Source organism: Mus pahari, chromosome X (genome assembly GCF_900095145.1).
Source record: "Mus pahari chromosome X, PAHARI_EIJ_v1.1, whole genome shotgun sequence".
Classification (NCBI taxonomy): domain Eukaryota; kingdom Metazoa; phylum Chordata; class Mammalia; order Rodentia; family Muridae; genus Mus; species Mus pahari.
In genome coordinates this window covers 27,842,569-27,857,892 of record NC_034613.1, presented here as the reverse complement: position 1 = coordinate 27,857,892, position 15,324 = coordinate 27,842,569, and the positions used below count along the sequence as shown (strand labels likewise).

The 15,324-nt window shown below is 38.5% G+C and overlaps 1 protein-coding gene and 1 non-coding gene across 2 annotated transcripts in view; one reads left to right on the top strand and one right to left on the bottom strand.

The window, feature by feature from the left end:
• Positions 1–15,324, bottom strand: part of Dock11 (dedicator of cytokinesis 11) — a 189,016-nt gene that overhangs the window by 120,893 nt on the left and 52,799 nt on the right. Inside the window, exons 4-7 of the mRNA XM_021188185.2 lie at positions 14,616–14,698; positions 13,455–13,524; positions 13,006–13,101; positions 2,085–2,219 (exon numbers count right to left, since the gene is read on the bottom strand). Coding sequence (XP_021043844.1) covers positions 2,085–2,219; positions 13,006–13,101; positions 13,455–13,524; positions 14,616–14,698 — 384 coding nt within the window. The remainder of the gene's footprint in view (positions 1–2,084; positions 2,220–13,005; positions 13,102–13,454; positions 13,525–14,615; positions 14,699–15,324) is intronic.
• Positions 2,702–2,808, top strand: LOC115063262. The gene has a single exon (XR_003843128.1). It is a non-coding gene; the product is annotated as a U6 spliceosomal RNA (small nuclear RNA).

Below are 15,324 nucleotides of genomic sequence, written 5' to 3'. Positions count from 1 at the left end.
ATTATTACAGATATCAAATACATCACTAGGGTAAAAGAAGGGCATACGCGTTTCACATTAAACTGTGAGTCTAATTAAAATATGTGAAGTGGCCCACACTGCATATTAGAATAGAAGAGGAAAAGCCCATCCTGTCTTCAAACCTAATAACACTTTTTTTTTTCTTTTATCACTTCTCTGCCATGACAAATGAAGTGGCATAGTATCCCCTCCAGAGCCTCCGCAATCATGTCAAGACTCATTGGCCCATGAATCAATAATTCTCTACTGCATGGTCATTATTCAAGAAGAAACCAATGAAGGTCCTCCTTTTCTGGCTTCAGAACATAGGAAAGGATGAAATTAAACTGGCGTAGCAAGTTGTAAAGGTTTATGCATTGGAAAATACTAGGAAGAGGGAATCATAAATGGATGTCTGTGGGAACAATACAAAGAAAGGGCACTAGATCAGGGCTGATTGCGAAAATCTAGAAATCATGTGTGCCTTTTTTCTCTCGAGTAAAATTCAAAGGTGTGATTATTTTGTATTTTAAAAAAAGCACCTTTGGGGTGGGGCTGATGCTCAGAGGGAGAGCACTTGCTAAGTGGACTTAAGACCTGAGGTTCCAGCCTCGGCACCGTGCACACTAAACAAAACTTGGTAAAAACATGTTGAATTTACACAAATGCTCACAGGTTGAATTTCTTTGCATTTGCACCTCATGGAACCGTATTGGATAGAGTACATGGACATCATTAATCTAATACTACAGTTTTGAAAATAAGGATTCATATAAACTAAAGTTATTGAACTAATCAGCACTCCCTCTTTGGCAGCTCAAGGCTCCTTCCCGCTGTCAATTGACTTACATTCAAATACTTCCTCTGCACATCTCTTTCCCACCTGACCTTTGTCTATAGCTCCAGAAATCCAAATCAATAAACATTTGCTAACTCCCTAGGGTGTGCACAGTCTTATTAATTATTGTAGGAGATACAGGAATGAGTAAGACAGGGGTTTTGCCACACAACTCTAAAAGAGAACAAAACACAATTTAAAGTACGATTTTTGATAAAGGTAAGAGCCAAATGATAGCCCAGGGGACATAGAACTGGATTCGACCTCTGGATATGAGAGTGAGGAAGGAAACAGAAAGCACTTTAAGGTTGAAATGGAATTTAAACCAAATTTTAAAAGATAAGGGCAATTTAGCAAGGTTTTGTGTCAACATAAAACATTGGCTACAAATATTGCCTAGCATGCACAAAGCTAAATTCAATTCTAAGCATCACAAAAATAAATAATAAATAAGGAAGCCACACACATGCCTTAACTCTATGGAATACACTGTGTGTTGTGGCCAGAACATGGATCTATATAGGAATGAAAAGGGATGAAATTAGACTATAGGCTAAGGGAAAATCCCCATGGGCCTTGAATTCCATGGTATGAGCTTTAAATCTTCCTCCGTGGGACAGGAAATCAAGAACCAAAGATTTTGAAAATACAGTTGAATGATCCACTCTATGTCTCTGGAAGGAAGATGGACTCACATAAAACTCCAAATTGGGAAGTAGGAAGGCAAGACTTAGGGGTAGAGAGATGGCTCAGTGTTTAGTAGTAGCTACTGTTCATACATAGGGCCTGAGTCCAGTTCTCAGTACCTACCTTAAGTCGGGTATAAGTGCCTGTAACTCCAGCTTCAGGGGAATCCAATGCCCTCTCCTCGCTTCCACAGGTACCTGCACTCATGTGCACATACCCACATACACAAGTACTCATAATAAAAATAATGATAATAATAGAAATCTCAAAACAAAAAAGAAGGCAGGACTCTAGGACAGGCAATACAAGGGATACCCACAGAAAAAGCTAAGAATTAAAAGTTAATATGTATCAAGAAGTACTTTGGATTGAGACTCAAATGGGTTTGATAGACCTTTAAATACTGGCACTGAATGAAGGTGGTGTAATGAGAAGATTTGGAAATTTCTAATATAGGTGTTTGGGCATCAACCAAGAAGGAAAGGATGCTTAGGTTTTTAATCATTCATCAAGAACCTGCTTGGAGAAAGAAAAAGAATGATTACTGCAATAGCCTTACCTGAACAACATCAATGCAGGCATCCAAGTAGATGCAACCTTTAGACTCTTTGGAATTTTTCTCATCTTTATAAGAATTGAGAATATATGAACCATCAGGAAGTTGAGTCAAATAAAAATACCGTCTCTTGAACACCTATAATGAGAAATGCAGCAAAGACCCACTTGTAACATAAACTCATAACAGTAGGAATGTTTATTTGAACTAAAAATTTTAAATGTTTTGCCAGCTACCATATCTGAACAACAGTCAGACAATCTCCAGAAATGTTTAAGAATCAGGTTTCTGAGCAGGTGAGAAGACTCAGGTTAAGGGACTTGACACCAAGCTTGTTGAACAGATTTTGATACCCAGGACTCAAGCGGTGGAAGGAGAGAACAAACTGTTGTACATAGTCCTCTGACCTCTACACATATGCTGTTGCAAGCCTGTACTCATACTACACTGAAGCGCACGCATGCACACACACACACACACACACACACACACACACACACACACACACAGAGAGAGAGAGAGAGATATCGATAGATAAGTTTAATTTTGATTTTTTTTCCTTGTTTCTTTAAAGGTAGTATGTAATTTACCCTCAGATAATGAAACATAAGAAATGGTGAGTGCTCGCTTCGGCAGCACATATACTAAAATTGGAACGATACAGAGAAGATTAGCATGGCCCCTGCGCAAGGATGACACGCAAATTCGTGAAGCGTTCCATATTTAAAAAAAAAAAGAAATGGTGAGTATTTAACACCTTAATATGTATGAAGTACTTTTACATATGAATCACCGGCCTCTTCAGCCATCATCTCTTTTCATCTAATCGCAAGCTACAATTGGGTCCTTTCCAACTTTGTTTTATCTCCATCAATCCAAGGATAAAAAGGCATATGCATTTACATTACCTTTACATCATATGACATGTATAGTGGATCAGGGCTCTTGCTCTCCAAAACCCTACATACAGCTTCCTCCCAGGGAAGCAGAGAGAACCACGAGCTGTCAGACAAGTTGTTGGATGCCTGCAATGCTGAAGTCTGGATCAATAGGCCCAAGGGGACTGTGCCATGAAACCAGAGATGGGAGTAGTCTTTTGCTACAACTCAAAGCAAAGCCCACAGGGATGAGGTAAAAGAGAAAGACTGCCTGAATTCCTTCATGCTGTCCCTTTCTTTCTCCCTCAAAACACTCCCATAGAGCACAATGAAAGGAGTGAGCAAAGGGTATTTAGGAACACTTTGAGATTTGTATGTGTTTTTTTTAAAAATAGGTCAGAAACAACAGGCTGTGTCAAGTATTTATCATAGTGAAAGGAAAACTTACTCCAGTCATAATTTCCCAGGATAGTGTGTCTAAAACCACTGCAGAATGAGAATGGTAACAGAGATAGGAAAAAAAAACAGACTCCAAGTAATCTCAGAGGAAATACATGCCTATGTGTAATGTCTTACTCATAAAAGCTGGCCTTAAGATTTAATCTTGCCATTTGCAGATGATCCACTGTGATCTGTGATCTGGTATTTAAAGGACTTTAATTATGAAAAGAACATCATTTGGCTGGACCATTCCTGCCAACTACTTAAGCTTTTGGCAAAGAATTTCGAAACACAAACTATTTCTCTATAGCATGAACCAGTAAAATTATACAGATTTGTTATGGGCTGTTTCATTTTAGAAATAAAAAGCAGTAGGATAATAATAATACTTTAAGACATTTTGGACTTAAGTGCCATCTACTTGTGAATGAATACATAAATAAACCAGTATTAAGAGCCCCTTACCAAGTTATACGGATAAATGTGGCAGCTTCTATTTCAGGTAGTAGCCATATGGAATATATTGTATCAACAGAAGGGAGACCAAGCAGAAAACACCAGCTTGTTTTTTAGTGCTTCAAGTAAATGTTACTTTATTGAGACTGAGAAATACAGAAAATATGCTTGTATGTGCATTTATGGTTTTCATACACTTATATACAAGTTGAATACCCTTTAACTAAAGTGCTTGGGGCCAGTGAAGCATTTTAAAAGAATACATCCTTAATCCAAAAATCTGAATTCAGTGAATATGGGATTTTTTAGATGGGAGGTACTCAAGTATTTCATTATATATGAGTGCATATTTAACAAGTAATGATTATACCATTTTACATGTAACATTATATATTTACATATATGTATCTATACATATATTACATATACATATACATATAATATGAAAAATGTTAAACTAAACAAAAATGGCTACTATAGCTGCGCAGATTGGCACATGCACATAAACCGTCAGGAAGCAGAAGGATCAGGAGTTTAAGGACTTTCTTGGCTACACAGCAAGTTCAAAGCCAGTCTGGGCAATATGACATCCTGTCTCAAAAACAAACAACAAAACTGGTGATGATATTCTTTCCATTTAAGGATTTTTCATGACAATGGTTCACATTTCTTAATAAAATCATGGAACCAGAAAACTCTAAAATTATATACCGTTATATACCGAGCTTGTTTTTAGTGAATAATTTACCGAGCAGTGAGATTTGGTGTAAATATGACTTTTTAAAAAGTTATGACATTGATCTCATGACAAAAAAATCAGAATATAAAAAAAACTTGCAACCTAATTAAAATTTAAATGTTACCAAATGTAAAACTCAAGGTATATAGATTTAGTGATGCAGCTGGCCAAATCTGCTTGCAGGGCCCACAGTCAATCATAGAGAGGCCAGAGAAGGAAGAACAAAGAGCAAACTATGTGTAGTCTAGAGTCAAATTACAGTCTGCACAAACGCTTTCACACACAGCTGTCTCACCCAGCAAAGACATTCTGCAGCAGCCACCACCTTCCAAGATTAGCAACAGGATATGAAATTGTAGGAAATAACTCCCTGTAACTTAGCAATTACCCCTCACAGTAATGCTGGAGGTAGCTCACAAATCAGAGAGAGCATGTGCCTAAAAGAGCAGTTGGAACACAGATCTGTCAAAGTCTTTGGATCTTGCCCATCATTCAGGGCCTCCCGTGACAATGTCTTTCTTAAAGTCTCCTGGCTTGTAACATGGTTGGACCACATCAGATGATTTAGAAAAACATTTTGTCAAACTCCACAATCATTTCACTGAACATGAGTAAGTTACACATTAGCTTTCCTAGTGACAGCTATCTCCCTACCCCTGCCAACACAAACACATACTTGCAGGTGAGATGCTCTATAGCATTAAAAAAAAAAGTTCACTGAACAAGTTACATATTAACTTTCCTGGGCTGAAAGTTACACCCACAATACACACAAACACTTGTGAGTCCACACATTAGAAGCACAATATTTGCACAGCAAGGAATTATTTAGTTTGCTTTTTTTTTTTTTTTTTTTTTTTTTTTTTAGGGTTTTTCTGTGTAGCTCAGGATAACCTTTCACTCCTGGGTCAACTGATCCTCTTGCCTCAGATACCAAAGTAGCAATGAATACATGGATGTGGATTAGGATTGTTTTTAAGCCATCCTTGTGTAGACAATAGTTTGTGAGTGAACAACAGATTGGGAGAGGGCTATGATCTCTTCTCACTCTAAAATCCAAATTCAAGGATGTACCTATTTTTGAAAATAATTATTTAAATCATTTTTATGTGTATGGGTGTTTTGCCTCCTTGTATGTATGTATGTGCACCACTTGCATGACCACTGCCAATGGAGGCCAACAGAGGGCATCAGATCCCCTGCAACCATCGTTGCAGATGGTTATAAGCTGCCATGTGGATGGTGAGAATGAAACCTGAGTCCTCTGCAAGATTAGCCAGTGCTCTTAACCACTGAAGCATCTCTATAGCACTGCTCTATGTTAGGGTTTTTCCTTCCATCTTTCAAAGAAGAAAGGAAGATCCTAACTCAAACCTACAGAAACAAGAAGAAATCAGAAGCACAAAATCTTAAAATTTTCCAAGATGTAAATATTTAGTTCACAGGTAAATACAGATAAATACTTTTGTACATTTCAGAAAGAAGATAGATGTTAAAATAATAATTCTACATCATAGCATTCATTGAAAGGTCTCTAGTCCTTGATATCGATAAATAATTATTTTACAGGATATATATCCACCCACCTTGCCTAACAGAGGGAATAAGAACATATTTAAGTTCACAGTGGTTACTACTTAAATTGGAGTGAGAATCCTGTGACATCCACAAAGAGAGTGTTTCTCAAACTTTGCAATGGCTTCCCACTAATGTTAGAGCAAATGCCAAGCTGTGGAAGGTGCAGAGGAAAGGCAGTGGGGGAGGGGTCATCAGTGACAGCCAGAGAGGAAGAAGCAGCTCTGGGGTGCTATTACGTAATCGTGTTATTATGAAATGTCCTGCAAAAGCATTGTCTTTCTGGAGAACCCCTTCCAGAAGGCTGGTACCCTATCACTCATCTCTCTCTATATCATCTTACACTCCAGTCACATTTTAATAGATTTCATAATTCTACACTATGGGAACCTGGGTTGAAAATAAAGTAATTTTTCTCTTTTCCTGAATAATTCTACCATAGCTGAGCACTGGAGATGTTTTTAAAATGAATTTGAAGCAAACCACGAAAGAAGCAGCTACAATCCTCCCTTGTCATTGTGGACATATTACTTTCTCAGACTTATTTCAACGATGGTCTTCCTCAACTTCCTGCTGTCCTTGCCTCCTGTTTCTTCCTCCTTCTCCCTTCTTCCTTCCCTCCTTTCTTCCTTCCTTTCTTTCTTCCTTCCTTCCTTCCTTGGAGACAGAATCTCACTCTACAGCCTAGACTGGCCTACAGGGAAGAGCCTGCATACCCAACTTTTTTTTTCTTGCTTAAATTTTTGATGGTGCCCATGCTCATGGAGTTGCTATTGGGGCACCCATCAAATAACTATTTTTATTCTGTGTCTCACATCTCCCAAGAGGTCCTAAGCCATAAGAGTCACATGTGATACTTCTATCTTCCAGAATGTATAATAAAGTATTCCTTGTATATATGGTGATGAATTTAATGATTCCTAAGAGTGTCTGGCATATAGGAAGCATCAAATAAGTGGATTTTGAGCCGTAGTCAGCAAATGAGTGGAAATTAAACAGAAAAGCAAATTAGTGAGAAACCCCCTCCCTATGATAAACTAGTATTAATCCATTTTGTTTACTGTAAGGTGCAGTCTAGTAGACTGGAGCATTCAAATGGAGTAGCAAATCAAAGTAATAGATCTTATCCCCCTTTTGTTCCAATACACACAGTGACCTTGAACTCCTAGCAATTACTTTCATATTGGATGTGCTTTCTTGGATGAAATCCTCTTTTGATTTTCTGTTTTCCCCCTACCAAGAACAGAATTATCCTTCGGCAGTCAAAGAGTAATAAAGACTTCTGGACTCTGGATGTAAAACAAATGGCTCTCTTTTGTAGGGGAAAAAAAAGGAAGGGCACCCGAAATGAGTCATACATCAGACAGTTGAACTTGCAACCCCGATAACACAGCAAGGCACTTCAACATTTAATTGCTGAGAATGGGGAGTAGAGAGCCTAAGGAATGTGATCAAACTGAGCCAAGAAGATGCACAAAGGTGGGTGTCCCAAGGCTTAGCCAAGAATATGCAACTCTTTTAAACTAAAAAAACACCCTCAAGATCAAAATTTTTCCTTATTCCATATATCATTATGCTTCTTAGGAAAAATAGTTCTAAATACCAGGGGAAGGTCATGCCCGATAGCGCAGCTATCTAGTCCACATTAATTTTACTCAGTGATAGGGAACAAGCTGAATAAAGCAGATGTCTCTAGCAGCTACTTAGGAAAGATAGTCCAACCAAATAGGCTTCTCTTGGGACTGCAGTTTCTGCCTAAGTGATCATGGATTCTCTATGATTATCTTCAGCATCTCTCCAGGCCTTTTCCAGGAATTGAAATGGGGTGGTTTCTCACTAACTAGAAAGCACAAACTGAGGAAATTGCTCACTGTAATAAAGCGTGTCCTGTCTTAACATGACTGCTCACAACAAGGCAATTTACAAGTGCTGGAAATTAGAGAAAAAAAAAGTCACTGTGTCCAGACAACAATAAACGCCTTTGCCTTTGCCTTTGCAAGAGCTGTGTGAGGCCAGCATCCTCTTTAAGGAGAGGAAATGCTTGGGCACTGTGACTCTGTAGAGTGACTGTGTCTCACTGTGAAGCTAGAGACATCATTAGCAGCTCTTACACTGCCTGTATGTCTCCATGATATTTTGTTGGCAGATAATGAGGTTACCCAGAAAGCACTTGGGGGAAGATAATGACAATTGCAGTGAATGGTATTGACTAAACTTAACTGTTCTGGGCTGGTGTGGGGGAACGATACACTGGGGAAAATATAATTTTTATTCCAGCATTAAGAACTCAGCAAAGTCTATGTGCCAGCCCTTCTTTTCTGAAGGGTCCATCACAATCAACTTGAACATTGTGACAGAGTTCTGGCAGTCACAACAGGAGCTTTAATTTTTGAAAGTAGTCCAGGCATAATTTGCATTGGCTGTGTTGTTGATGTTGCATAAGCCTGCATGGTTGCTTTCTCAAATGATCACATAAATCACTAGTCTTCTGATTCCTTTTGTAAATCAACTGAACTATGCTGGGTATCTTCTGATCTTTTTGTATTTTCCTCTTACACCTTTATTCATGATTCTCTTATTTGTGACAGCTCAAAGGTCTTAGGAGATCTTTTATCCTAGGGTTTGGGACAGAGAGACAAGTGGATCTCTGAGTTTGAGGCCAGCCTGACCTACAGTATGAGTTCCAGAACTACATAGAGAAACCCTGTCTCAGAAAAAAGCTGAAGTTATTGTGTATAATTTCAGACATCCTAAAGAACTGATTCTACATAGTGCTGTTCCTGATTTGGTTGTATGAAACATCATTTCCCTTTCTATTCCAGTCTGGCCTTGAGATCTATCCACCTGCAGCCATCTTACAAGTGCTGGGATTATAGACCTGTAATTTTTTTTCTTTTTTTTTAGATTCAGAATTTTTTGTGTGCATGTTTTAAAATGAATTTGAAAACTTTTGAGTACATAACTTGCCAGATGAAGCACAATCGCCAGCCTCAAGCACAATCGCCAGCAATGCAGGCTGCTGTGAGGCCACAGCCCATCATAGAGACTCAGATAAAACACAAAGACAGAAGCTTGGCTTCTGTGGGCTGTTATTTGCCACTGAGTCATGATGAATACCTAGGCCCTTCTGCAGCAGTTTCCTGGCTTGCTGGGAGTTAGTGAGGGCTCTCAAAGCATGGAGGTCAGTTCTGTGGTGCTGGTTGCTAAACCTTCCATTGCTTCTCATCAGTACAGAAAGAGGCCCCCAGCGTGCAGGAAACTCCGGCTGCACCCAGGCTAAACCTGCCTCCAGTACAGGAAAAATGTATTCAGTTAACAGTACACTGGAATAATCTTTCCATTTGCTTACTGTGATTGACTAGTAGTCTTTATTTGGAAGAGTCACATACTAGAAGCAAACAGAAGCTTTCCTCCCAGCACACCTCGAATTCTGTGAGCCTCTGGCTTTAGTTATACCTCTGCCCGCCCTGACTGCAAGAGCTGGGCTGGCTGCCCTCCTGAGCTGGGAGCACTTAGCTTCTCATTAAGACTTCAGAAGAGCTTCTTCCCACCCTGTGACAGGACACCTATGGTTGTGAGGGCAATGTCCTCAGGCTGGGGGCTTTAAGAAGAAACAACCTATTTGGGGGTGCAACTCATTGGGGAGAGTACATGACTGGTATGCATGAAGCCCTGGGTTCTATCTACAGAGATAGAGGTAGGAGGACCAGAAATTCAAGTTCATCCTCAGCTACATAGCAAGTAGATGGAAATAAAAAGAGACAAAGCAAAGAACTTAGCTCAATGGGACAAGGTCATGGTTAGTTGGCAAAAAGTAGCAGCTGGCCTCTTCACCTCACCCATGAGGTCCCCAGGTTACCTCAGACTTACGCTTCTACACCATGAATTTATGGATCCTCCCTTGTCGCTGTAAGTGTGGGAGTTTTCAACCTCAGAGATAGATAACAGACAAGCGGAACAATCAATCTTTGGCTGACTGTATTAGTTTTCTAGTGCTATAATAAATTACTCCAAACTTGGTGGCTTAAAACAACACAGATTTACTACCTCATAGTTCAGTAGGTTAGAAGTGGGACTGGTCTCACTAGATTAAAATATAGGTAGGAGAAGGTCCATTTCCACTCCCTTGCTTTCTTTTTTTTGCTTCAAGAGGATGCCCATCATCTTTGGGCTTGTGACTCCTTTCTCCATCTCCAAAATTAGCCACATAGCATGTCTCTGCGACCCTGCTTCTGTTCACATCTTTTCCTCTGACTCTCCTTCCCTGCCTCCCTCCATCTTCCATGTATCAGGAGCTTTGTACTTATTCTGGGCCTGCCTGGGTAATTCCAAATCGTCTCCCTATTGGCTTATTAGCAACTTGAATTCCCTTTTGTCATGTAAGCAAACATTTACAGGTTCTAGGGATTAGGACATGGGCATCTTTGGGGATTCATTAATCTTGCTACCACATCGATGTGTATTTTAAAAATTATGAAAAAAAAAGATATAAACCATGAACTGTTTTACAGGCAACTGGAGATTTTTTAACCTAAAATAATGTCTTCTTGAGAAATTGAAAAGTTGTTAGTAAAGCCAATGGTAATTCAGTGGTATTTGAGAAATAATTTAAAAGTTTTCTGAACTGCTTAGTAAATATTAATTTCTTACTAATATCTTATGAATCCAGTTTGCTATTACAGCATATTTCCTTAGCTCTGTGCTAACCCTAAAGTACAGGCAAAACAGTTTAATATTTTGAGAATGTTAGGGGAAAGGAATGGAGTCTAATCTATAGCACACAAGGGTATATAGTCAGATGGTGAGAATAATTTCTACAGCTTAGTATAGTACAGATGGCAAGCATTAATCATCTATTTCAAAAGAGCTAGTAAAGATTATTTCAAATGTTTCCCCCTTCCTTCCACAAGCACATGCAGGAGCACACTCATGCATGAACATACACATGCATTCATGAAATGGTGATACATATTTAGGCTGATGAATGTACTAATTACATGAATCTATTCATTATTTATTATGTATTATATATGTATTGGGAACTTACATTATAACCTATAAATATGTACATTGTGCATCTTTTAAAAAGTGCAAAAACCCAGACCCATTTTCTGTCCATCTACACAGAGCTATAACCTCCACACGTGTGTTTCTGAAGACAGGACATGTGGCATTCAGCGACTGGGGATGACAAAATACTGGCCAAGAGAATAGATTGCATAGGATCAAATCCTACTCCTGAAAATTGGGAGCTCTGTTTATTTAGTTTTTATATATGTGTGGTGTACACACACATGCATGTGAAGATGTGTGTTCTGGTGTATTCACCTGAGCATTCACACGCAGAAGCTAGAGGATGACGTTGTCTTCAGTTATCATTTTACACCTTATTTTCCATGACAAGGTCTCTTGGTAAAGATGGAACTCCCTTTTCATTTACCTTGCTGGCCTGCCAGCCCCTTCAATCCACCCGTCTCAGCATACCAAGTGCTGTGACTACAGATGAAGGTAATGTTACCCAGTGTTTTTCTTTATGTGGCTATTAGGGATCTAAACTGAGGTCTCCATGCTTGCATAGCAAGCATCTTATTCTCTAAGCCATATCCCCCAGCCTTGGAACTCTGTTTAGCCATCAGATTTCTCTATGCCTATTTTACCATATCTGGAAATTAGGAATAATAATAACAGTGCTCACTTCATGGGACTGCTATTCAGATTAAATGCAGAATATAAATATGAGATGTAAAATAAACTTGGTATGATGCTTAGAATACATTGATACCCGAGTGAATGGATTTGAAACAATTCTCTTATTATCTCACATGTGTAAAAATCCCATGCTTTGATATAACAGATACATAGGAAACATCCTACAACTTGGATTCATTATCTTAGGGGCTGGAAAATGAAAGTGAGAACAGGATATGGCCACTAAAGGAAAAGCAGCAGGCAAACTATTAAATTAATATAGAATTTGAGTCTTCCTTTGGTAGACATCCATGGTTTCTGCTTTCAGGCTATTTGAAAGCTAGAATGACCTTCAATACTTAATGGAACTGTGAATCATACTCAGGAAGCCACATGATCTTATAGTGAGTATCTGAAAGAACAGTTATATTTGGTATCAAGGAATAATTTCTCTGCAATGAATCTTCAAGAAGCTCATTTATGCTTCCTCTAGATTTTAATGGCTCTTCGCTGCCTCCCAAACAAAAGCCTTTCAGTGTTCTTGGTTTTATCTCCTACAAGTCCCTTACATAAATTCACTATCCAGTTAAGCTGCTTCATTTTCCAAATAGGCCTGACCACCCTAAGGCACTATTTTATGTAGGACTTAATGTGGTATGTTTCTAACATAATTATGAAGCTACTGGACACAACGGACTTCCTCATCTTAGATGTCAATATAGTTCCCCACAGTCACTAGTATTTAATAAGCGCCAAATACATTCATTAAATCCATTTCCATATAGGAACCTCTGATGCCTGGTTTTGCAAAGCTATTTCCTTCATTCATCTGGCAGCTTCTGTCAGACATTAAGAGCTTCATTATCTGTCTTTAAAAGGTAACATTTCTAAATTTGTTCTGAGGTTGGAGCTTTAAAATTCCATGCATCTGTTAAGATTCTTTAATTAAAAACTTTTTGGTAGGGGAACAAATGAGAACAAAGTATTATGACATATGTGTTTAAATAATCCATAATGAAACCAACTATTCTACATTCTAACTTAAAACAAAAGATTTTTGAGGATTCATTAGAAAACAAACATTTCTCCAGATTCATTATATATGTTAATATACTTCAAATGATAGACTAATATAACTACTTCCTACCTTCATGGTTACTGTGATGGTGCTATTTACATTTGCTTTATGCAACCAACCTTGTTTTATCACACCACCCTTCTGAGAACATAAAGAAGATGAATCCTGAAATAGAATAAAAACCATCAGTAGAATAGCAGTCATCTAACTATTTATTTATTTAGTCAATGCTTAGCAGACACAGAACTAGACCTGTTCCCATTTCCTAATTAAACATGAAGTTATCACTTTTCATAAATATTTAAAATATTAACCATATGTAGAATGAAATGCCCAATGGTATAAACACAGTAGGCACTCAAGAGTTATTGAAGTGTAACCATTTTTTAACTAAAAAACATTCATTGTTTAAAAAGGTGGCCACAGGTACTCAAAGCCACTTGTTCCAGCATCACTCATCTTTCCTTAAGGAATTCCCTTTCAGCTGAAAAAAGGCATACAGCTAGCCCCATCCTTACCTCATCTTTCTCGCAGTCTTCATCAATCTCAAACACATGATTAGGAATCTTTTCGGGTCTCAAAGACTTGCTGAAAGTGCAAGAAAATTAATTTAGACTCTGAAACATAGCCTATAAGCATCACCAACAAAGAAAACCTGAAGTCGACCTCATTCTCTGAAAAACAAGAAAATGCAAGGCAAGAGATGGAAAAGTACTCTCTTCTTTTTCAAACATAGGCCTTATTCCTGAATAAACATGCAAAGCTTCTTCGGTTTGCTTGTTTGATTTCTGCTAAGCAAAAACTCCTGACTAAGCTACCTCCTCGAGCCTGCCTTATTTGTATAGAAGGACTCCCACATATGCAGCCAGCTGCAAAGATAAAACAGAGACCAGATAGGAGTCAAGCAGAGCAGAAGTTGCTAAGGAACTTCTGCCAGGGCTGTCAGCAGTGGCAGAACTTTACCTTTTTACGGGTCAGAAGGCAACACTGCGTCATTTTGGCTCTCTGTTTTGTTTGCTTTGGGAACCTGGACTGCTAATGTTAGTAGCTTCTTTCCTGGGAAAATGTTTTGAAAGCTACAGAGGGCTTCACAAATGTCTCCCCCCCCAACCCCCATATTTCTCAGATGAGATGCTGTGAGACCAGCAGTCATGCAGTAGAGAAATGGGATTGACAGGAGAGCTCAAACAGGTTGACTGGGTGGTTCGAACCTAACCCGCTAAGAAAGAGCAGAAAGATAACTTGGACCATTACTACTGGGTCAGTAGTTCTCATGACAGTTCTTCAACTTCACTGAGATTATCCCCAAATTTCATCCAAGGGATATCAGCAGGTATCAAACTGATTTAAATAGCTGCCAAGTTCTTCACCGACACCACTGGGAAAACCGTCCCTATAGTTTTCAGAATAAACTAAAGATTATTCGGTAGTCAATATGGATGTGTCAAACTAAGTGAGCTCACACTTGCTGGGAAGAGTATCAATGAGCACACTCAAAACACACTCAACTGTTCAAAATACTGCATGAGCCAAGTATGCTACTGTTTGAGGTCTGACTTATTATAAATTATAACAGGAGTTTCAGAAGAGTTTTCTAAAAAGCTAAGTAATAACCATAATAATGATGGTGATGACAATAATAACAGAATTCTCCTATTTCCCCTAACTTCTAAACTTACCATGGTAACATCCGAAAGTCCCCAGAGAAATCCTCATACTTATAGTTCACCACATGCCAATCTGTGCTGTAGGTCTTAATACACTGAAAGAAAGTAGGAATATCCATATCCATTTCAAGCATAGAAAAAGAAAACAAAGAAATATATTTTTAAAAGACTGGTAGAGCTGGCCAGGGTGGTACACACCTGTAACCCCTAGCATTCAGAGAGCTGAGAAAGATCATGAACTTAAGGCCAGCCTCAAGTCCAAGTCTCAAACACATAAGCCAAAGTCTGGTGAAATACCCACAGAAATTGTTAATTAATTGAGAAATGTTGGTATAGCTTTCTTGACTTGGGGATCAAGTATGATGGTGTCAAATGACCCTCTCACAGGGTCACCTAAAACCATCAGAAAACACAGATGTTTACATTACAATTCATAACAGTAGCAAAATTATAGTTGTGGAGTAGCAACAAAAATAATTTTATGGTTGGGGATCACCACAGCATGAGGAATTGTATTAAAAGATCACAGCATTAGGAAGGTTGAGAACAAGTGATACAGTCCAACTGACAAGACCAGACCCTAATTCACATGTCCTTCTAAAAACTGTTACTTCAAGTACATGACAAAGTATTCAAATCTAAAAGAAAAATACAACAAACAACAACAAAAACACATATAGTAATGGCTAAGATCAAAAATTCAGGTGACAGCAGATGCTGG